The sequence below is a fragment of the Acinonyx jubatus genome, chromosome A2 (assembly GCF_027475565.1).
Source record: "Acinonyx jubatus isolate Ajub_Pintada_27869175 chromosome A2, VMU_Ajub_asm_v1.0, whole genome shotgun sequence".
In the NCBI taxonomy this organism is placed as follows: Eukaryota; Metazoa; Chordata; class Mammalia; order Carnivora; family Felidae; genus Acinonyx; species Acinonyx jubatus.
In genome coordinates this window covers 162,036,372-162,057,790 of record NC_069383.1, presented here as the reverse complement: position 1 = coordinate 162,057,790, position 21,419 = coordinate 162,036,372, and the positions used below count along the sequence as shown (strand labels likewise).

The window sequence follows — 21,419 nt, the reverse complement described above, 5'->3', positions numbered from 1 at the left end:
TCGGTGGAGTCTGTGTTCCTGTGTGTGGAGGGCTCAGCCTGTCCTTCTCTGTTTCAGGACCACGGGAATTCTTTCACGTACACGGGCAGCGGTGGTCGAGATCTTTCTGGCAACAAGCGGACCGCGGAGCAGTCTTGTGATCAGAAGCTCACCAACACCAACAGGTTTGCTGAAGCGGGTTTTCTTATTTCTTCTCCAGCCATGCCTCTGCCTCGTCCTGTGGCAGCTGCACAGGGGTGGGGTTGGTTCTGTTTTGGGGTGTCCTGTCCAGGAAGTTAGAGTCCCATTCAGAGTGCGGTGGAGGGGCGCCTGGGTGGCTCAGTGGGTTAAGCGTCCAACCTCAACTCAGGTCATGATTTCGTGGTTCGTGAGTTCTAGCCCCGCCTCAGTCGGGCTCTGTGCTGTCAGCACAGAGCCTGCTTCGGGTCCTGTCTCCCTCCCTCTCTGCCCCTCCCCTGCTCACGTGTGCTCTCTCTCTCTCTCTCAAAAGTAAACAAACATTAAAAAAAGTCTGCCATTTAAAAAAAAGGAAAAGTGGTAGAACGTAGGGATGACAAACATCCATTTTTTTTACCTTCCTTTTGCTAAAGTCCTTCAGATGTGTTAAAGCAAACTTTTTCCCTAAAAGGCCAGATTATGGATATTTTTGGCTTTGTGGGCCGCATGGTCTCTGTTGTAACCATTCAGTGCTGTCATCGTGGCACAAAAGCAGCCTCAGAGCCCACGTAAATGAATAAGCACGGTTGTGTTTCAGCAAAACTTTATTTGCAGAACCAAGTGGCGGGCCAGTGATTGCCAACCCCGCACTGCAGATTGGCAACGGATCTTATAAGCACAAAAAGCATCTTGAAACCGAGAAAATGACAAGAGATGCGATGATCTAAGTGTTACACATTGCATCAATAAAACCCATGTGTAGAATGAAAAGGCAGATGACTATTTGGGGGACAAGTCTGCTACGGACATGGTACGTGATGGCTGTGTTCTCGTATATAAAGAGCTGTTGCAGATCAATAAGAAAAACTAATAGGGAATACCAAAAGACTCACAGATCGTTCACAAAGGAAACGCACATCCTTAATGACCGTGAAAGCTTACTCCGTGTTGGTAATCAGAGAATACAGATTGAAGCGATGGTAAACTCCTATTTTTTTCCCCTGTAAAATTGGCCAAAACCTCTAAAATGTTGAGAAATGTCAAGACCTAGACTAGTGTTCCACCGTTGGTAGAAATACAGATGTGGGGGCGCCTGGGGTGGCTCTGTTGGTTAAGCATCTGACTTTGGCTCAGGTCATGGTCTCAGGGTTCGTGAGTTCGAGCCCCATATTGGGTGAACTTAAGCCCTGCTTTGGGATTCTCCTTCCCTCCCTCTCTCTCTGTCTCTCTCTCTGCGCCTCGCTCACTTGCGCTGTCTCAAAAATAAAAGAAAAAAGAAACACAGGTGGGTGCCACCTTCTCGGAAAGTTATCTATATGTATAGAGAGCCTTGAAAACGTTCTTATTTGTGACCGCGTAATTCTACTTTGGAAGTGTGTTTGTGAGACACGAGAGCATGAAAATTTTGTGTAGTGACCTGTGTATATTTTTAAGATTTTATTTTTAAAGCTTATTTTTTGGGGAGAGAGAGCGTGCACGCGTGCATGAGTGGGGATGGGGTGGAGAGGGGGAGACAGAACTCCAAGCAGACTTCGTGATGTCAGTGCAGAGCCCGATGTGGGGCTTGAATTCACGAACCGCAAGATCATGACCTAAGCCGAAATCAAGAGTCAGATACCTAGCCGACTGAGCCCCTCCCCTCCCCCCCGCACCTCTATACGTAGTGATATTTATCATACCGTTGTCTAAAATCGCAGAATTCAGGGGGCCTGGGTGGCTCATTCGGTGAAGCATCCAATTTCAGCTCAGGTCACGATCTCGAGGTTGATGGGTTCGAGCCCCGAGTCGGGCTCTGCGCTGGTGATGCGGAGCCTGCTGGGGATCCTCTCTGTCCCTCCCCTGCTCGTGCGCGTGCGCTTTCTCCCCCCTCCCCCTCTCTCTCAGATAAATAAACTTAAGTAAATAAACAAAATCGCAAAACAAGTAACTAAATACGGGGGGGGGGCGGGGGGGGCGTGCTTTGTTACACAGTTATTTGTCTAGTGGAGTATCTTAGTTTCAGTGGCTGTTGGGGGCCCGTGTTCAGGAAAGCCTGGACGATGCGGGGACTGCCCTGAGCTCACTTTCGGGATGAGAGCTGGACCCTCTGTAGTCATCCTCAGGAAGCGTGTGTCCACAGCAGCTCGTCTCTCCTTCTGAGCCGCGAAGACGCTGCCAGTGCATCTGTGCTGAGCCTGACGCCCCGTCTGCCTGACCTGGGGCCTCCGTGCCCCTCGGTGGGATGGGCCTCTCAGCCCCACGTGGGTTCGCACACCTCCGTGTGGTGTGTTCGTGTCCTGTGGCTCCTCCTGTCATAAAACACCACGAGCGGGTGGTTCGTAAAACAACAGGAATTCATTCTTGTGTAATTCTGGAGCCCAGACCCTGAAATCCCGGGGTCGGCGGGGCCGTGCTTCCTGTGAAGCCTGTGGGGGAGCACCCCCCCCCCCCCCCGGCCTCTTCCAGCTGCTGGCAGCCGCCGGCGGTCTCTGGCGTCCCATGGCTCGTGGGTGCGTCCCTCCAGCCTTTGCCTCCTTCACGTGGGCTTCTCCCCCGGGTGCTGTGCCTCTGTTCCTTGTTCCTTTTTTTTTTAACTAATGTTTTTAAAGCTTTTAAAACTTCTTTTGAGAGAGACAGCAAGCGGGGGAGGGGCGGAGAGACAGAGAGAGACCGAATCCCAAGTGGGGCTCTGCACGCTCAGCCCAGAGCCGGACCCGGGGCTCGACCTCGCGAACCATGAGATCATTCGTGACCTGAGCCGAGACCAAGAGTCGGATGCTGAACCGACTGAGCCACCCAGACACCCCCCCGCCCCCATACCCTTTTCCCATAAGGACAGTCAGGGCCACACTAGCCCGCTCTGATCTCTTTTGAACCTGACCCCCATCTGCCACACCCTCTTTCCAGAGAAGGTCAGGCCCGCGCCCTAGTGGCGAGAGCGTGAGCCTCTCTTTCGGGGGGACGCCAGCTGGCCTCTCCCTCACGGGGCCTCGCTCTCCCCACAGGGCGCTGGCCCTGAACTGCAGCGCCCCCATCAACGACCGCAAAGGGGCTGAGGCCAAGGACTGGCGGTCGGGGAAGCCGGTGCGGGTCGTGCGGAACGTCAAGGGTCGGAAGCACAGCAAGTACGCCCCCGCCGAGGGCAACCGGTACGACGGCATCTACAAGGTGAGGGGCCCTGCCTGCCCCCGCCGGCCCCGTGCGGCCCCAGACCCCACACGTTGCTGACGCCGGCCGCTTCCCGCAGGTCGTGAGGTACTGGCCAGAGAAGGGCAAGTCCGGCTTCCTGGTGTGGCGCTACCTGCTCCGGCGGGACGATGCGGAACCTGGTCCCTGGACGAAGGAGGGGAAGGACCGGATCAAGAAGCTGGGGCTGACCATGCAGGTGCGTCCAGGCCGGGCCTGCCGTCTCTCGCCTGGGAGCCCCGCTCTGGACTCCTCTGGCCTGATGCCTGCGGAGCCAGGAGCTGCCCCGTGACGCGCCTCGTCTTCCCGGCCAGTCGCTGGGGATCGGGGCAGAGCCTGCCTCAGGGAGGTTTGGGCAGCGAGGGCCCGGCCAGTGGGGGCCTGCCTTCCCGGCCGGAAGCTCCCCCAGGTTCCTGTGATCTTAAGTGATTTCTGGGCACCTGGTTGCACCTCGCGGGCTGTACCCTTTGGATCGTTCAGCCCGTGGATTTTGGGGGTGGGCGGGTGGTGTTTGTGTTCGTGGTTCGAGGGTGGAGAACCACACTTCCTTGTGAGAGCTGTGTTCCGAGAGGGGATTGTGTGAAATCTGCGCGGAATCCGGTTTCCTCCTTTTCGCCAGGCTCCACGGCGCCTCCAGGCAAACCCACAAAACCGGTGTGATGTGGGGAGGGGTACGCCCTCCGAGCACTCGCTCACCTCCGCCCAGCAGCCGGGGCGCCCACCTCCCGATCCCATCTCCCAGGGCTCACCCGGTGCGGGGCGCGCCTTTGCTGCACCATAATTACGGCTTTTCTGTTCATTACGGCGAGTCCCTACAGCTGATAAGTCGGTGTGGGACTATTTAAGGAATCTTAATTGCCACTGAGAATCAGATCCCCCCCCCCCCCCCGCCGAGGGTCACCAAAGAGTTGTCTTCTGAACATGATGTTTGTACCTCGGAGAATTTCAGAGGCTAAGGAACGGGAGAGGGAAACAGCCAGGGGATGACGGGAACACCAGCTCCCGGAATATTCACGGCTTAATGATCGTGTTCCTAAAGAAGCTTGTCGATCTCTTGACGAAACCCCAGAAAGTCCCACAGGACTAGGAGGTGCCTCGGAGATGGGGTTCTAACTCAGTAATGCCTGTCAGACCCCAGAGGAGCCCCAGACTCCTCTAAGTTGGGTTGGCGAGCAAGGGCCTTGAGGACACTTCTTTGTAAATGAAGTTCCCCCCGGGGCGCCCCCTTTCGTTCGGGGCCTCAGCGGGGCTCCGAAGGCAGAAATCCTGCCTGGTGCCTGGGGAGGGGAGGAGTTTGCCCACCTCTGAATGAAATAGGGGTGCCTGGGTGGCTCAGCTGGCCGAGCGTCCAACTTCTGTTCGGGTCACTATCCCACGGTTCTTGGGTTCGAGCCCCGCGTCCTCAGTGTGGAGCCTGCTTTGAATCCTCCCTTGCTCTGCCCCTCCCCCGCTTGCTCGTGTGTGTGTGTGTGTGTGTGTGTGTGTGTGTGTGTGTGTGTGTGTGTGCGCGCGCGCGCTCTCTCTCTTTGTCCCTCTCCCACTTGCTTGCACGCTCTCTCTCTCTCAAAAAGAAATAAACATTTAACAAAAGTAAACAGCGAGGGTGATAATTAGACGCTCACTTGCTGGAGCTGCTGCGCGGCGTTTTCCAGGCGTCCCCTCGTCCGACCACTTCCCCTCCACCCCGTCAGGGCCACGCTGCTCCCTCAGCCCTCTTATTCCCGAGAAGTTGGACAGTTGCAGGTGCATTTGCCCGAGGCTCCCTGGAGGCTGAGCCGGGAGAGGGAGTCCAAGGCTTGGAGGCCAGAGCGGGGGCCGGGGGCGGAATGTCGATGGGGTGAGGTGGCAGAAAGGGCGCCGGCCGAGGCGGCCCCCGGTCCCCGGTCCCCGGACCCTGTGCTCCTCACCGCCCGACCTGACCCCCTGCAGTACCCGGAAGGCTACCTGGAGGCCCGGGCCAGGAGGGAGAAGGAGAACAGCAAGAGGGAGGCCAAGGACGAGGACGAGGACGAGGACGAGGACGAGGAGGGGGGCTTCACCTCCCCCAAGAAGGGCAAGGGCAAGCGGAAGTGCAAGTCCGGAGGTAGGTGTCTCTGCGGGCGGCGCCCACGTGCGCGCTCAGCCGCCCGCCCTCACCCACTCCGCTCTGTGCCGGCAGGGGGCAAGACTGGTGCTGGGTCCCCGCGAGGGACACCTAAGAAAAGCAAGGTGGAGCCCTATAGCCTCACGGCCCAGCAGAGCAGCCTCATCAAGGAGGACGAGAACAACACTAAGCTGTGGAGCGAGATCCTGAAGTCGCTCAAAGACGGGCCGGTGAGCGCCCCCACCGCCCTCCCGCCCTCCTGGCCTGGGCGGCCTCTCCCCTCACCCTTGTTTCCGCGACGGGTAGAGATAGTTCAGCATCGTCACTGCGTTCAGTGCACGGCTCAGCGGCCTCAGGCACACGCACGCTGTCGTGCAGCCGCCCCCGCCACCCATCTCCAGAACTTCCCATCTCCCCAGACTGAGCCTCTGTTCCCATGAAGTGCTCACTCCCCCGCCCCCCACCCCCTGGCTCCCACCATCTATTCTCTGTCTCTGTGGACAGGATTCCTCTAGGGACCCCCTGTGCGTGGGGTCACGCGGCACATTCTTTCTGTGTCTGGCTTCTGTCCCTGCACACAGCAGTACAAAGCAAATACGCCCCCGCCGAGGGGGCACGTCCCCAGCTTTCCCCTCTCGGGCGTAGTCCCAGGCGCCGGATCGTCAGGTCAGTCTGTGCTCGGCTTTCTAAGGCACCGCCAAACCAGGCCTGTCTTTTTTTGGTCCTCCTGCTCTGAGTGTAGTAAATGACATGGACGGGTCACTGAAAGTGAGCAGCCCGGTGGCCCCTGACCGCGGCCCGTGCCTCGCTCTCCAGAGTCCATTATGTATGTATGCTCAGGGCCTGCCTGTCGACTCTGATGTCCTCTTTTCGTTTGTTTTGCTTTTTTGAGTTTGTTTGGGGAGAGAGTGAGCGAGCAGACGAAGGACAGGGAGACCGTGAAAGAGAGAATCCCACGCAGGCTCCACGCTGTCAGTGCAGAGCTCGATGTGGGGGTTGAGCTCACGAACCGTGAGATTGTGAGCGGGAGCCAGGTGTTTCACCGACTGAGCCACCCCGGCTATTGGTCCCGGTCATCCTGTCTCGGGGCCTTCGCCCTCACGGTCCCTCGGCCGTGAGGACCTTCCCCCACAGTGCTCCTGCTCAGGACTCCTGCGGCAGCCGCGACGAATGACCACGGACTTGGGAGCTCATGGCAACACAAACCCTCATTCTCTCGCAGTTCTGGAGGGCAGAAGCCCGGATGAGTGCCTAGGGGCCAAAGCCAGGTGCGGGCAGGGCCGGCTCCTTCCAGAAGCTCCAGGGCCGGACCCATTTCCCGTGCTTCCCCGGCGTCTGCAAGTGTCGCATCCTTGGGCCCCGCACGTCGCTCCGGGCTCCGCCTCCCTCTCACAGGGACCCTTGTGATGACGTGGGCCACCTGGATAACTCAGGGCAGTGTCCCGTCTCAGCGTCCTTAACCCCGTCTGCAAAGTCCCATTAGCTTCACGAGGTGACACCACAAGTCCTGGGATTCAGATGTGGCGTCTTGGGGGCCGTGACCCAGCCGGCCGTGTGTCGTCCTCCCGGTCGCCTTTCTCCTTGCAGCGTCCTGGGGCAGCCCCTCCCCGGCTGCCCGCCGCCCTCGTTGACAGGCCTTCTTCTGTGGCCCCCAGCGGTGGACCCCGACGCCCAAGCAGCCGCTGACGAGCCCTCCTCGGACTCGAGCCCTCCTCGGACTCGGGGCCTCTCGGGGCCGCTGTTTTCTTGTGTTAACCGGGGGTGGGCAACAGGTGCCTCCGCCCTGTGTGGGCGTGCCGCTCAGAGGTGGGCTCGGCTCACACGCTCTCCTTCCTCCAGTTCCAGAAGTTCCTGAGTAAAGTGGAGGAGACGTTCCAGTGCATTTGCTGCCAAGAGCTGGTGTTTCGCCCCATCACGACCGTGTGCCAGCACAACGTGTGCAAGGTGAGAGGGGCGGCCGCGGGCCGGGCCGGAAGTTGTCGAAGGGACGGCGTGACCTCCCACTGCCCCGCGCCTGCCGCCACCCCCTGGCACGGGGGCTTTGCTGCCACGTGCTCCGGGCGCCCACACTGCCCAGGGCCTGGTCGTGGCTGTCCAGGTGGCCTCCCGGCCTTTGTCCTGGGCTCCCGTCACCCCCCTGCCCTGCACCTCACCCTCCCGTGCCTCCGGCGTGCTGCAGAGTAAAACCGGGGACCTAGGCCGCCGCTGCCCACCTCCCTGTGACCTGAAGCCATAGGGGCCCTGTGCCTGTCTCTCCAGCAGGCCCTCGCCTGCCTGCCTTGGGAGTGTTCTCTGGTCCCCCCTCCCCTGGAACATTCTCCCCCAACCCCCACCATGGCTGTGGGTCCGGGGCGGGAAGGGCGGGCAGGAGGGAGGGCTTCCTAGTGGAGGCAGCATCCCAGGTAGGCAGAGCGGCAGGGGCAGGAGCCTGGACGGGCAGGCAGCGGGGGCCTCGAGGGGACGAGGGGTGGGAGGTGGGCCCGGAGGGTAGTCTGTCTTAGGAGGGTGGGCGGGAGGGGAGCCTGGGAGGGGCTGAGACAGGGTGGGCGGGGGCGTCCCAGGCACTGGGGGGGTGGGGGGGAGCCTACCGGCATCCCCGGCCCCACCCAGTCGGTTCCCCGAGGCACTCCCAGTCCTGACAGCCACAGCTGTCCCCGACACCACCCAGTGTCCCCCGGAGGCAGAGTCGCTCGGTGGGGTGCACCGGTGAGTGTGGTCGTTCTGCCGCGCCTTCTGGTCAGAGTCGCTTGGTAGGGACTTCTGTGCGGCGCGGGCAGGCAGTTTGAGAACAGGCTGTCCCCGCCTCCCGAGCGCCCTGCCCTGGCTGGCTGAGTTGCGGGCCTCCTTTCTCGCCTTCGGGCCATCTCAGTGCAGGCCTCGGTGTTAGCTGTCATGCCAGGGGAGGGGCTCAGACCGCCAAGCAGTGTGGCGGGTCAGGCCCTTCACTTTTCCATCCTTGGGCCCCGCTACCCTGCCTCGTGGCCCAATCGGTGCCTTCAGCCGTGTGGCCGGGGAGAGATGCCCCGTGTGCTCCAAGCAAGGCTCTGCCCCTCCCAGCTGGGTGGCCTTGGAGAGCCACCCGGCCCCTCTGAGCCTCAGTTGACTCGGTGCAGAGGAATGGAGTGACACCTTCAGACTCCAGGTGACAGGTGCTGCAGTGGGCTCCGGGTCAGGCCACAGAGAAGGAGCGGATGGTGGGGGGTCTGGCAGCGAGCCTCGCCGTGGAGCGGGTGCGGGTGCTGTGGACGGACGGGCTGCTGGCACGTGGGTCTGTCCCCGCTGCTGATCCCTGGCAAGAACTCAGCCTCGGCCGGGGGGGGGGGGGGTACTACAGGAAGGCGGCCTTGGCCCCCACGTCCTAGCATCTGATTTTGGTTTATTTTGTTTTCTTTGACATCTACTCGTTTTTGAGAGAGAGAGAGTGCGCGTGAGCAAGCGGGGGAGGGGCAGAGAGGGGGGAGACCCCGGATCCAACGTGGGCTCGATGGCGGGCCTGAACTTACAAACCGTGAGATCATGACCTGAGCCACAAAGTCAGTCCACCGACTGAGCCACCCAGGTGCCCCTGACTTTGGTACTTGATTGAAAAATTATCTTATTGTCGTAAAATGCCCACCATGTAAAACTTGCCTTATTCACCATCTCCAAGTGCACAGCTCTCTGACATCAGGCACACCCACGCTGTCATGCAGCCACCCCCACCCTCCATCTCCAGAACTTTCCACCTCCCCAGACTGAGACTCTTTCCCCATGAAACACGGACTCCCCGCCCCTTGCCCCTCCCCTGGCTCCCACCGTCCGCTCTCTGTCCCTGTGGACGGGACTCCTCTGGGGACCCCCTGTGCGTGGGGTCACGCGGGACGTGTCGTTCTGTGTCCGGCTCCTGTCACTGCGCACGGTGTCCTCCGGGTCCGTCCACGCGGCAGCAGGCGGCAGGACGTCCTTCCTCCCTGAGGCTGCATGATATCCCAGTGTGCAGATGGACGCTTGGGGTGTTTCCATCTTGTGGCCATTGTGAACAACGCAGCAGTCCACAGCCGGAATTTTGAGCGTGGACCCGAATCTTAGTCGTGTTTTTCGTCCCCGGAATCAGGGCCATAGACCTTACTGGCAAGGATGCGGGAGTTTTGCGACTAAGACGGGAAGCCACGGGCTGCGCACGGCGGTCGGATGTGGGCTTTCTCCTGTGTCGAGTTTGTCCTTTCCCCCAGGCGCCCGACGCCATCCGTCGGGTGCACGCCCACCAGTGCTCGCATCCCTGTGTGCGGGGTCCCGGCCGGGTGCCTGGCGGCTCCTCTTGTGAGAGCGGGCGGCTGGCTCTCCCAGGCTGGTCCGCTGCTCCGCTCTCCCCACCCGGCTTTCTTCTCCAGCGGTCGCTCGGTTGAGAGTCGAGTTGGAACCCAGACGGAAATCTGGCTCAGGGCCAGAGATCCTTCCTTCCCTTCCTCCCTGTCTCCCCACCAGCACACGTTTATGGAGCACGTACTACACGTGGGGGTCCTGTGCTTGGTGCTGGTGGGGACTGTCTGGTCCGTGTCCCACGAGGACATTCGTGGAAGATGATTCCCGGAAGGTGGAAGGTGCCATTTTAAGACGGGGGGGGGGGGGCGGAGGGTCTGGCTTCAGCTCAGATCCTGATCTCACGTTCGTGAGTTTGAGCCCAGCATCGGGCTCAGTGCTGACTGTGCAGAGCCCACTTCGGATCCTGTCTCCCCCTCTCTGCCCACCCCCAGCCCCCGCCACCTTGTGCTCTCTCAAAAAAAAAAAAAAAAAAAAAAAAAACAGGTAGGGTGAGGGCCGCTTCTGACATTCGAGGGTCATCAAGGAAGGGCCCTCTGAGGAGGCGGCCTGAGCCGAGGCATGAGTACCAGGAGAGCCAGAGGACAGGGCTGAGGGGCAGCGCGACCTCAGTACCGAGGCCTGGAGGCCGGGACGAGCTTGGAGTCCGTGAGGAGCCCCGGGGAGGCCAGGCTAGAGGTAGAAAGCGAGACCGACGGTCAGGAGGGGCCTCCGGACCCTGTGAGACGTCGGTAATTGTCGCTGGCTCCGTCCTGGGGACGCGGGCGGCTGGCTCGGACGGTGCCGCTCACCCCCCTCTGTCTTGCAGGATTGCCTGGACAGATCCTTCCGGGCGCAGGTGTTCAGCTGCCCGGCCTGCCGCTACGACCTGGGTCGGAGCTACGCCATGCAGGTGAACCAGCCGCTACAGGCCGTCCTCAACCAGCTCTTCCCCGGCTACGGCAGCGGGCGGTGATCCTCAAACGCTTCTCGCCGGTAGTGTTTTTTTTGGGAAAAAAAAAAAAAAAAAAAAACGTGTCACAGGGGTCTTGGCCCCCTCTTTTGTTTTTAGTGGGCTTAACTTAAACAGGTAGCTTTTCCTCCACTCCCTAAAAAGCCTCGTCTTCCTGGTTTTGTTTTGTTTTGTTTTGTTTTGTTTTAACCTACACATTTCCCGGAGTTTGTATTACGGCTCGAAGAAAGAAGGAAAGAAAGTTGGACTTCTCAGTGTTGTGTTTTGGTTTTAGAAAAATACAAAGCCTGCAGTTTATCAGCAGAACAACAAACACAAACAATTTTTTCCGAAGATGGAATTCAAAACGCCTTGGCGCGAAGGCTGCTCGTGTTCCCGGCGCCAAGTTCCCAGAAGTTCCCGCCGCCGCCGAGCCAGAAGGCACCCGGCCGCCCAGAACAATCTTTTTCAAGGTGCGTGGCTTCGGCCTCCGAAGTTGAAAGCGAGCGCATCTCCCTGACCGCGCGTCCTGCCGCCTAGAAGCCAGCAAGGCAGCGCCTGCTGGCGGCCCGGGGGTGGCCGGCCCCACCGTCACCCACGGGGAGGGTGACAAGAAGCGAGGAGCCCCCTCCGGCCCCGAAGCCATCCCCCAAGTTTGCTTTCACGTGGCAGCCGCCCCACGCAGAGCCCTCCTCCCCCGGGGTGAGCGGACAGGAGTCGCCCCGAAGCCGCCGCCCCCGGACCTCCGCACGGGGCTGGGCGGGCGGCCGAGTGCCCGCTGTCTCGTCTGCCGCGCCACGGAAGCGGACGTTCGAAGCCATGTTCAAGTGCCTTTGGGTCTTTTCTTCTGTTGGAAACGTGGGGCTCTCTTTTTAGCACTGAATTGTTGAAAATGCCAACCAGATCCTAAAACTGTGGTTAACCTGTTCTTCCCGATAGCGGGTGAGTGTTTGGGGGAGATTTCTTTTTTGTCCATCCTTTCCACTGAATTTTCAACTCCCCGATCGAGAATTCTAAGAGGGAATTTTTTTTAAGTACTTTTTTTCTGAATGAAATTTTTTTGTAGTTATTGTATATGTACCAAGAAAACTATAACTTAGGGTTTGGTTGTGTTTCTGGTTTCGTTTTGTTTTGTTTTCTTTTTTGGTTTTGTATTTTTTTGGAATGATTTGTTAATTTTTCTAACTTTACCAAAGTTTGCAGCTTTTACCTCAATAGAACAGGAATATTTTAAATCCCATAACTGCAGACAAACTGGAGTGGTGTCGTTTTAAAATTCTTTCTTTTTTCCTTATTATTAGGTTGTTAATGTATTAGGAAGAAACAGCGAAATCCTGTGTAGGCTTTTTCTAAACAGTTCAATATTCTCTGTCCAAATTTTAGATTCTTGGAATAAATGCCTTTTACAGATGCATTGGGTTGTGTCTTCTGTCGGCGAATGGTTTTGTGGTCTGCCAGGCGGGGACCTCTTCGGTTCCCTGTATTTCGCGTTCTGTTCACGAAAGCCCCAGGAAGACAGGCCTGGCAGGTGGCATCCGTCCCCTCCAGAGGAGAGGACGGACTGACGACAAGGCGGTGTGCCGTGATTGGGCTGGGACTTTTACAGGGCCCACCAGCCCGAGCCAAGGGGCCACATCCAGCCTTCCGGCTTGGAACCAGGGCTCACTTCCTGCTCCCCAAGGTCAGTGGTACTGTTCCCGTTTACGTGTGAGGAAACGGACAGCCACCCCCTCCATTAGGAGCTCGGCCTGAAGTCACATGATCCTAGAGAGGTCTCTGCGGGCCAGGGGGCTACTGACAGCCTGACACGCTCTCTTGTCTCCAGCAGAAGTTGGAGGTCAAGGATGGTGACGGGTTAACCATCAACTGCAGGGAAGGGCGCAGCTGAATCCTGCAGAGGGAAGAGTTTCCGTCCACCTGGTCCCCACACCTTTCCTTGACGCGGGCGGATCTGACTTGATAGCCAGGAAGACGTTCTGCCCTGTTTGGTCCTCGCGATGCATCACGTGTGCCCTTGAAAGCATGCTGGGTGGGGGCGGGGTAGAGAGCTAAAGGGGCCGGGCTGCCTCGCGGGGCGAGGGGAATGTTCTAGGTTTGCTGATGGTTGTGCTCCTCTGCGGAAATACTCAAGTCCTTCGAGTTGTAACACTTCTTGCATGGGTCATTTTCGTGGTGTCAAATGTCAACTGTGAACGCGCAGAGGAAGTGCCCCAGACGTGCCCCAGGCCGGCCCCCCAGCCCCCAGGGGCAGAGCACACGGAGGTGGGAGGTGGGTTCGTTGTCGAGACTGTTGGCTTTTTGGACGTTCCTCTCATTTTAAAAGTTACGAACAACGTCTCTTGTTAAAAATCAGCGAAACCCAGGAAACTGTGGAAATGCCGGGCAGAAGCGATCACAATATTAGGCGTATTTCTTTCCTGGTTTGCTTTGGTTTTTATGGTTATGTAACCGCTTTATCGAGATACATTTCGCGTTGCCCTCAAGTTCACCCGTTTAGAGTGTAAAGTTAACTCGTTTTTAGTATGTTCAGAGTCCCGCAACCATCACCTTTAGTTCCGGAACATTCTCACCCTAAAAAGGAATCCCATCCCCCCTCTCCCGGCCCCCACGAGCCCCCTTCCCGTCCGTGGATGAGCCTGTTTGGGACGTTTCACACGCGTGAACTCCCACCTCGTGTGGCCTCTCGTGTCTGGTTCCCCCCCTGAGCGTCGTGCGTTCGGGGGTCTTCACATGGGAACACGTGTCACTGTTTCACTCCTTTTAAAGGCTGAATAATATTCCATTATATGGATTAACCACCCGTTTTTAAATCCACCCGGTTGACTTTGTTGTGATCTTTTTTTAAGTTTTTTATTCACTTTGACAGAAAGTTTATGTGAAAGCGAGGGGAGGGGCCGAGAGAGGAGAGAGAGAAGCAGGCCTTGCATCGCTGTCAGCACAAATCCCTGACCCGGGCTCGAACCCATGAATGACGAGACCATGGCCTGAGCTGAGATGAAGAGTCAGACGCTTAACTGACTGCCCCCACCTGGTTGACTTCATTTTTCCTAATAGTTTTTTTTCTCAGTTTATTTATTTTGAGAGAGCGAAAGAGAGAGAGAGAGAGAGAGAGAGAGAGAGAGAGAATCCCAGGCAGGCTCCGAGCTGTCAGCACAGAGCCCGATGTTGGGGCTCAAACCCACGAACCTCGAGATCATGACCTGAGTGGAAACGGAGTCCGATGCTTTACGGACCAGGCCACCCAGGCATCCCTAGTTGAGTTTTTAACGTAAACCTCCCTTCCTTTATTCTACTCTGGGTTATAAAATCGGCTCGTGATCCCTTTGGAACATTTGAAAACTGGATATATGCGGGAAAAAAAAAGTCAAAAGACCTACTGCCTTGTGCCGGTTTTCTCTTCATTTCCGTTCATTTCCCGAGTTACCACTCTGTCTAGCACCTTAGGAAACGAACAGATGTGAGCGGTGGTCTGGCGTGTGCATATTCGTGTGTGTGTTCAAAAATGTGAAATCTACACGGATGTCCAGTGATACATACTTGGAGTGAAATGGAACGTTGGGATTCCTCCTCTGAATGTACTTCTAAAAAGGAATTTTTTTTTTTTTTTTTTTTTAAACACAAAGGAGATGCCTTTCCAACCATCTGTACTTATGCATTAGACTGGCCTGTGTGTAGGAGGGGAGTCCCAGCCCTGTACCTTGCCCTTTTGGGGAAGATGAAGACCAGTTAGAAATGAGCCCCCTCCAGGGCCACCTGGGTGGCTCAGTCGGTCAGGTGTCTGACTCTTGGTTTTGGCTCAGGTCACGATCTTCTGGTTCATGGGTTTGAGCCCCACGTGACGCTCCATGCTGCGGAGCCTGCTTGGGATTCTGTCTCCCTCTCTCTCAGCCCCCGCCCCCCCCCCCCCCCCCCCCCCCGCCGGGGCTGGTGCAGAAGGCCCCCTGGCTTGTTCAGGGAGAGATCCAGGGTGGCTCCCAGTACCAGCCTTGCCTGAGATTCGCACCTGTCTGCAAAGACTTGGAGAAAACCCAGGTGATTTATCCCCATGCGAATTTGTCCCTTTGAAAATTCTGAGTGTTTCCTTCCTACTTTGCACAGGACACTTTTTGAATTAAATGGCAACGATCATGCTTTTTTCCTAACCTTTTATTATGCAAACTTTCAAACAGAAAGTTATGGGGAACCCTAGAATATTCCTCCCATCTGGATTCTACAGTCGTTCAGATTTTTACATAATAGGTGGTGTTTTAAAGTCTCCCTACACAAGATAAGAAAGTTGGCAACCTATTTAGGTGCTCTAATTAAAAAAAAAAAAAAAGGATTTCAGAGTCTGTGAAATCCAAACACCTGATATTTACGGTCTTAGAGGATAAACTTCGAAGTAGAATAAGGGGGGGGGGTGGTGAGTGGGGGGGATCCCCTCCATTATTGCATCGTGGATGCTGTGTTGCCATGATCAGATGCGTTTGTCTTTCCCACTGGTTCGGGAGTTCCTTGGGGGCAGTTACTACTTGGCATCTTTAAAATTAAATTTAAACTACACGAGGAATGTATGAATATAGTCCCATGAGAATTGAAAACCTCCCTGAACAGATTCACATTCCCACTGACTACTCTTTTTAGCAGTGCGCATCTATCTGTCCCCTCTCCAAAGGTTTCCTTTTCTCCATTTCAGGGCGGCCTTTCTGTGTGCCTTGACACGGATGCGTGCCCTTAGAAACCACACGACACTGGTCTCTGTGTTTGTGTCCATAACGTCGGTTGCTGGATACAGAGTTCTGGACCATTCTGCAGCTTGCTCACCAACGTGGGTAGGGGATGGATCCAGGGCTGGGCATGTAGACCCACCTCTTGTTAAACTGCTACACGGTTGAAAGTCCTGTAGAGCGCCCCGTGCCCTCAGTTCCCTGCCTAGTTCCCTGGTGCCCTAAGTTCCCTGCCTAGTTCTGGTGTAGAGCACCGCCTTGGAAACGGCTGCACCCTGCGCTGCAGCCTGTAACCGCTGAAGGCGTTGCATGAAGTACCTGACCTCCCGGGGTCCAGGGTGGATAATATTTACAATGTTACTGGAGAAACTCCTGCGGCTGATCTGCACGCCTGCCTGTGGCCCGGTGCGCGCCCCACTGCTGTCTACTGCGCAAGTGGTAACAGCAATGACAGTGGTAAACCCACTCATGAGAAGCCACCCACGCAAGCCCTTTGTGTGTCTGGTCCCACTCGGTTCTTGCGACATCCCTGGAGGAGGGGCAGGCGGTGGAGGGAGCTGTTACCGTCGTTAGCGACTTCACAGGGGTAACCGAGGCCCAGAGAGGTCCCAGTGAGGCGTGGAGCCCGGCGGACCTTCGAACCTTGGTGTTAGGGACTGTCTTGTGTTAGGGAACTCGGGGAAGCGCACCTAACTACCCCGAGGGCCTTGCGGGTTTGCAAAGATTTGTTGATTGTGACATGGAAATAAATTTGGCTTTTTGGGGGGCAGAGGAGGGGCGCTTGCTGCTTGACTTTATATTTCTCCAGTTCTTTTGTTACATGGATTGCACCGGAGCTGTCTCCCCCCTCGGGATTTAAAGGAGTGGGAAACTCTGCGTCCAAGTTCCGGCCGCGAGTCTCGAACCCCGTCGCCGTGCCACCACGGCCTGGTGCTGATGTTGTGCTAGGTCTCACGTACTCAGTTGCAGCCTGATAACCGGGGCGGGGCCCGGGCCCTGATTGGCATTCGCTTCAGCCAGTCCGCGCCTCGGGCTCACCCCGTAAGCCAATGCTCACTTGCCCCGGTGCGGTCGTTGGGCGGTCCCCGAGGCGCCCTTGTCAATCCGAGGCCCAGCCACCGTCGGGTTGGTGGCTGCTGCCTTGACTGGCGTGCACCGCTTCCAATGAAAACGGAGCCGGTCAGCGGGCACGTGGGTGGGCGCCGGCGTGTCCCGTCCGGCCAGCCAATGGGGAGACGAGGCCGGGGCCTGCACCCGCCCAATCGAGGCGCGCGGGGGGCGGGTCGTGCGATGTTGATGGGCCCGGCGGAGGGGAGGGGCGGAGCTGTCAGCGACAGCCAATGGGCGCGCGGGCGTGGGCTCGGGGCCCAATGGCAGCCAGGGCGGAGCTGGCGCGCGGCCTCATAAGCCCCGCCCGGGGCGCTCGCGGAGGGCTCGGCCGCCAGCGACCGAGCGGGGCCCGGCCCGAGCGGGGCCTGGGGGTGCGACGCCGAGGGCGGGGGAGCGCGCGCCGCTGCTCCGGACCGGGCCGCGCGCGCCGCCTCAGGTGAGCCCGCGGGGAGGCGGCCGCCGCGTCGGAGCTCGGGCCCCGCCGCAGCCGCCGCCGCAGCCGCCGCCGCCGCCCCCGCGCCGCGCCCCGGGCTGCGGGCGGGCGCCCGGGACTCGAGGCCCAGGCCTCGGGCGCGGCCTGCTCGGGCCGCGGCCGCCGCGCTTTGTCCCGGCCCGCGAGGCGGTTGGGGGCGTTAACCGCCCGGCCCGGGGGGGGGGGGGGGGCGCCCGGCGGGGCCTCGGGCGGGGGCGGCCGCGGCCGGACAATGGCGGGCCCGGGGGCGGGAGGCGGGGGCGTCCGGGCCGGGGCCGGGGGCGCGCGGGGGCTGGGCCGGGGCGTCCCCGCCGGCCCTGCACAAAAGATGACAGCGTGGGTGGCCCGGCCCGGCCCGGCCCTGCCCGGCTGGGCCCCTCTTTATTATTCACAACAATCCTGATAATTAAACAAAATGAGGAGAGAGGCCGAGACGGAGAGCTCGCGAGCGCCGGCGATCCCAGGCCCCGGCCAGCGCCCGCCTGCGCGTCCGCCGCTCTGCGCGCCCCGGTGGGGCCGCCGGGGCGCTGCCCGGTGGCGCCCCCCGCCGTGGCCGTCGCTGCCCCCCACCCCCGCCCCGAGGCAGCCCGCCGCGCCGTCGCGGCTTCCACACCTGCCCCCGAAGAGAGGCGTGCAGTCTGGATTTTTTAAATTAAAAACCGTGTCCACTTGGTATGCACCTCGCAGCTTCCGGACGCGTCCCCTCAGTGCCTCCCCCTCCGAGCCCCGTCGTCGTCCCGAAGACCCCCGTCTCTGTAGAAATAGACTGTGGAGTCGCGCCCCGCGGCGACCCCGTTGGGCCGTCCCATCTCGTCCCTTCCCCGTGGGAGCTGGGGCTCGGCTTCGTTCTGAAAGGGACCGGCCCCGGCCCGGCAGTGTGCGAGGGCCTGGGTGTGCGCGCGGTGGGCGCGATGACACCGGGTGCCGTGGGGTGCGTGTCCACCTGGGCGCGGTGGAAGGCTTTCCACGAGATTGTTCTGCCCCCCTCTGGGGGTGCGGGGGGCCTGGACTGCGCTCTGGTGCGTCCCCGGCTGTTTGGTTGGGGGAGGAGGCTTTTGTTTTCCTAATTCGGGTGCACCTGGGGAACTGTTTCCCGAGTTAGGAAACTAGCGGGAAGGTGGGTCCAGTAATCCATGGGGTCCAGTAATCCTGTAACACGCGCGGTGTGTGTTCTTTTCCGTGTGTTTCTGCCAGTGGCATTTATTCAGCAAGCTCCCTTGGGTCCCGTTGGGTGCTGGCTCTGCCTTGGGGTCTGAGGATACTGGGATTGCATTTAAGGCTTGGGTGCCCTGCCCCACGGCTCTGCACAACCATTTACGTGGCTGTCTCCAGGCGGCCGAAAGCCCCTAAGACGGGCTCATTAGACGACTCTGCGGGCTTTTATCGGTGCCATCCGAGAGCTAATGACTCCCCTAATTCTCAAATAATAGCTTCCTTATGAGGCTTGGGGAGGGATTGTCAACTCGCTGGTCAGCCTTTTCTTGCCACCTCTGGGAGAGCCGTGGATGGCCTCTCTCCTGCCTGCAGTTTGTTTTCTGGAACCCTGAAGGACAGAGTGGGAAAGTCGCGGAGTCAACTTGTGATTGTCTGAGTCGAGGGTTTCTGAAACTCGCTGGCCCTCTTTCCGTGTTTCTGATTGGATGCTTGGCTAACCCCGGTGTTCTTCCATTTGTGCTGGGGACACCGTGCAGGTCAGACTGCCCTGCCCTGGGGGACGTCACCGCTGGGGAGCAGAGGGGGTGGCGGGGGTGCGGTTGCACACAAGCGCCCAGGTGTTGTGGCAGATGCACGCAGGCGCTGTGTCTGTCCCCGCCGGTGAGCCGTGTGTCCATTCGCGTGAGCGTGGAGCCATTGACCCGAAATAGATACACACGGGTGTCGGAACGATTGATTTTCTCGCGTTTTCGAATCCTTCCCTCTTTGTGGGTGGGCTGCTGAGGAAATGTTAACTCCTGGAGTCGAAAGGTGTTGCTGATGGGTCACTTAGGACCCGCCCGGCCTTTGTTGTAGTTTCCCTGTGTCTGTGCCATCCTGCAGGAGTCCTCTGGGCTCTGGGGTGGACAGCGACCCCCCCCCCCCGCCCCCCACTATGCCCCTTTCCCCCACCCGGGCGACTCTGTACTTGGTCCTGCATTTCTTGTGGCCGCCTTCTCTGCTGGTTTCTCGCCCCTGCCCTCCAGCGCCCCGCCCCCTTCCCCTGGAGGGGCTCGGCCATCTGTTCCTGGGTTCTATCTGACACCTGTGACAGTGGGCACGTTTGAGCGCTGGAGCAGGTTATGGAGAATTCCTAACTTCAGGGGGCCTCGGTGTCAGCGGGGGAAGGGACAGGTGGGCGCCCTGGGGCGTGAAGTCCACCATCCATGGGGCCTGGTTCAGGAACAGGCAGCACCAGGGGATGCGTGCTCATGGACCCAGGCGCTGGCTGACGGGCCTTTCTGGGTGGCTTTTTTCCCGGGATCTGGAAGCGTGTGCGGTTCAGAGCTGTGTGTGTGACCTCGGGCCAGTCGCTTGCTCAAGAACCAGGCTGTGGGGGGGGGGGGGGGGGCGGGGGTGGAGAACAAATGAACTCCTGGCAGAGGGCACGACTGGGAGGGCCCCGCAAACCCCCTCGGTCCCCACCATGCCTCATCCGCAGCCCGGGCCGGCCAGGGTTCCTGGTTCTGCCCCAGCGACTTGTCCCCGGGGCTGCTCTGTGGCGCCTCCGTGCCCCAGCTCTTTCCTGCCCCGCCCCCCGTGCCTCTGCTTCTGGCTGAGGGTGCCGGGTGACGCAGGAGAGTGCCGAACCGGGACCCCGTTCTGACCTGCTGTTCTTGGCGGTGTCTCTGGATTCCTGTCCCCAGAGAGGCTTCCGAGTCTGAGGGACCTGGGTTCAAATCCCTTCTCTGGAGTCAGTCACTTTCCTTCCCTGGGCCTTGCATTTCTCATCTGTAAAATGGGTACAGCGAGAGCCCCTCGTAGGTCATTGTGGGGATCGGAGGGGATGAGAGGCACTGAGCGTCTCGTGTGGCACCAGGAGCTCTGAGCGGGACTGGGTTGACTGCTGCTGCAGCCATCTGCTTCTTTCCGGGGCTCCCTCTGCCTGTCACCGTTCCGCTGGATTGTTCTCCATGGGACCGTCCTGGGCACCGTAGGAGGCTGAGCAGCATCCCTGGCCCCACCCGCTTGATGTCAGGAGCCACCCCCAGTGTGACAACCACAGATGTCCCCTGGGGCACGCAGTCGCCCTGACAGCCTGTCACTTAGCCTTTAACCCTGATATTTGGTTGTGACCCCGATCTGCCTCAAGTTCTGGTTTCCTTTGTCCCCCTCCTCCCATCCGTTCTTGAATAGGGAGGGGCCCGTGTTTGTAGACGGTGCCGGCCGTACGCAGCCTGGCTGTCCGGGTCCTTCCCGACTGTCGCTCTGGCCTTCCCAGCCCGTAGCTTCCACTCCAGGAGAGGCGCACACCCACAGACTCCCCCGGGCCCCCCCACCGCCATGGTGCAGGGATCTTCAAGGGCTGTTCCCGTCACGAGCCCCCCTGGGCGCCCTGCCCAGGCTTTCACCTCTCCTGCTCCCCCCAGCCCCCCGCCATACCCCTTCCTGTCACTTTGCTTAACAGTTCTCTCTGAGTCGACTTGAAGGTGACTCACGTCCTTAATCTCGCCTCCTCCTGAACAGAAATGTCCCCAAAGTCGTGGGTCTGTTAATAAGCTGGTTGCAGATCTACAACGAAATGGGTTTAACTACGACGTTAACAAGAAAAGTTTGTGTCACACCATTAGCAAGGGCGGGGTGGATTGAGGAATTGATTCTGTTGTTGGATGAATTGGATTTTGAGGGTCTCGTTGGTTAGAGAGGGTATCCCTGGCATCTGGTCTGTCACTTTTCAGTCTTGTTCCCTCAGGGAGCTTTTGGAAACTGTAAAAACGGTCTTCCTCTCCTCAGAACCCTCTGGTGGCTTCCTGTTGTCCCTGGAAAAAACTCGAGACTCTTTCCCGTGGCCTCCCTGCTCTGTCCTGTGTGATCTGTCCTTTCTCCCCGCCCTCCTCCTCCCCCTCCCGTGCCTGCTCCCTCAGTCCTAACCAGCTTCCCTGCCTCAGGGCCTTTGCACTTGCTGTCCCTGCACTCTTCTAGCCATCTGGCTCCTTGTCATTCAGGTCTCTGCTCAGAGGCCGTCCCTGACCACGCTGCCTAAACTCACCCTTGCGACCACCCTCTCTCCCCACCCTGCCTTTTCATCTTTGCATTTAGCCCTGCTGTAAATACATATTAAGCTGTTTATGTGTTTATGGTCCATCTCGTTCAGAGGACAGAAGCTCCTTTTGTGAAGGGTCAGAGAGTAGATAGTGTTGGCTTTACAGGCCAGTCTCTGTCCCCACTGCTCTGCCATTGTAGCACGAAAGTATGGAAATAAACGAGTGTGTCTGTTTTCCAATAAAACTTTATTCATGGTCACAGAATTGTGAATTTCACATACTTTTTGCATGTGACGAACTATTTTTCTTCTTTTGATTT

The 21,419-nt window shown here is 58.8% G+C and overlaps 1 protein-coding gene across 7 annotated transcripts in view; it reads left to right on the top strand.

Moving 5' to 3' along the window:
* UHRF1 (ubiquitin like with PHD and ring finger domains 1) overlaps positions 1–21,419 on the top strand; it is a 174,016-nt gene that overhangs the window by 24,345 nt on the left and 128,252 nt on the right. For 6 of the 7 annotated variants that reach the window (XM_053220051.1, XM_053220052.1, XM_053220053.1 and 3 more), the window contains exons 11-16: positions 58–164; positions 3,141–3,303; positions 3,383–3,520; positions 5,251–5,404; positions 5,480–5,634; positions 7,244–7,348. In XM_053220051.1, the coding sequence (XP_053076026.1) occupies positions 58–164; positions 3,141–3,303; positions 3,383–3,520; positions 5,251–5,404; positions 5,480–5,634; positions 7,244–7,348 (822 nt within the window). Of the gene's footprint in view, positions 1–57; positions 165–3,140; positions 3,304–3,382; positions 3,521–5,250; positions 5,405–5,479; positions 5,635–7,243; positions 7,349–10,511; positions 12,049–21,419 lie in introns of those variants that run through there. The other variant, XM_053220058.1, reaches the window with a different exon arrangement.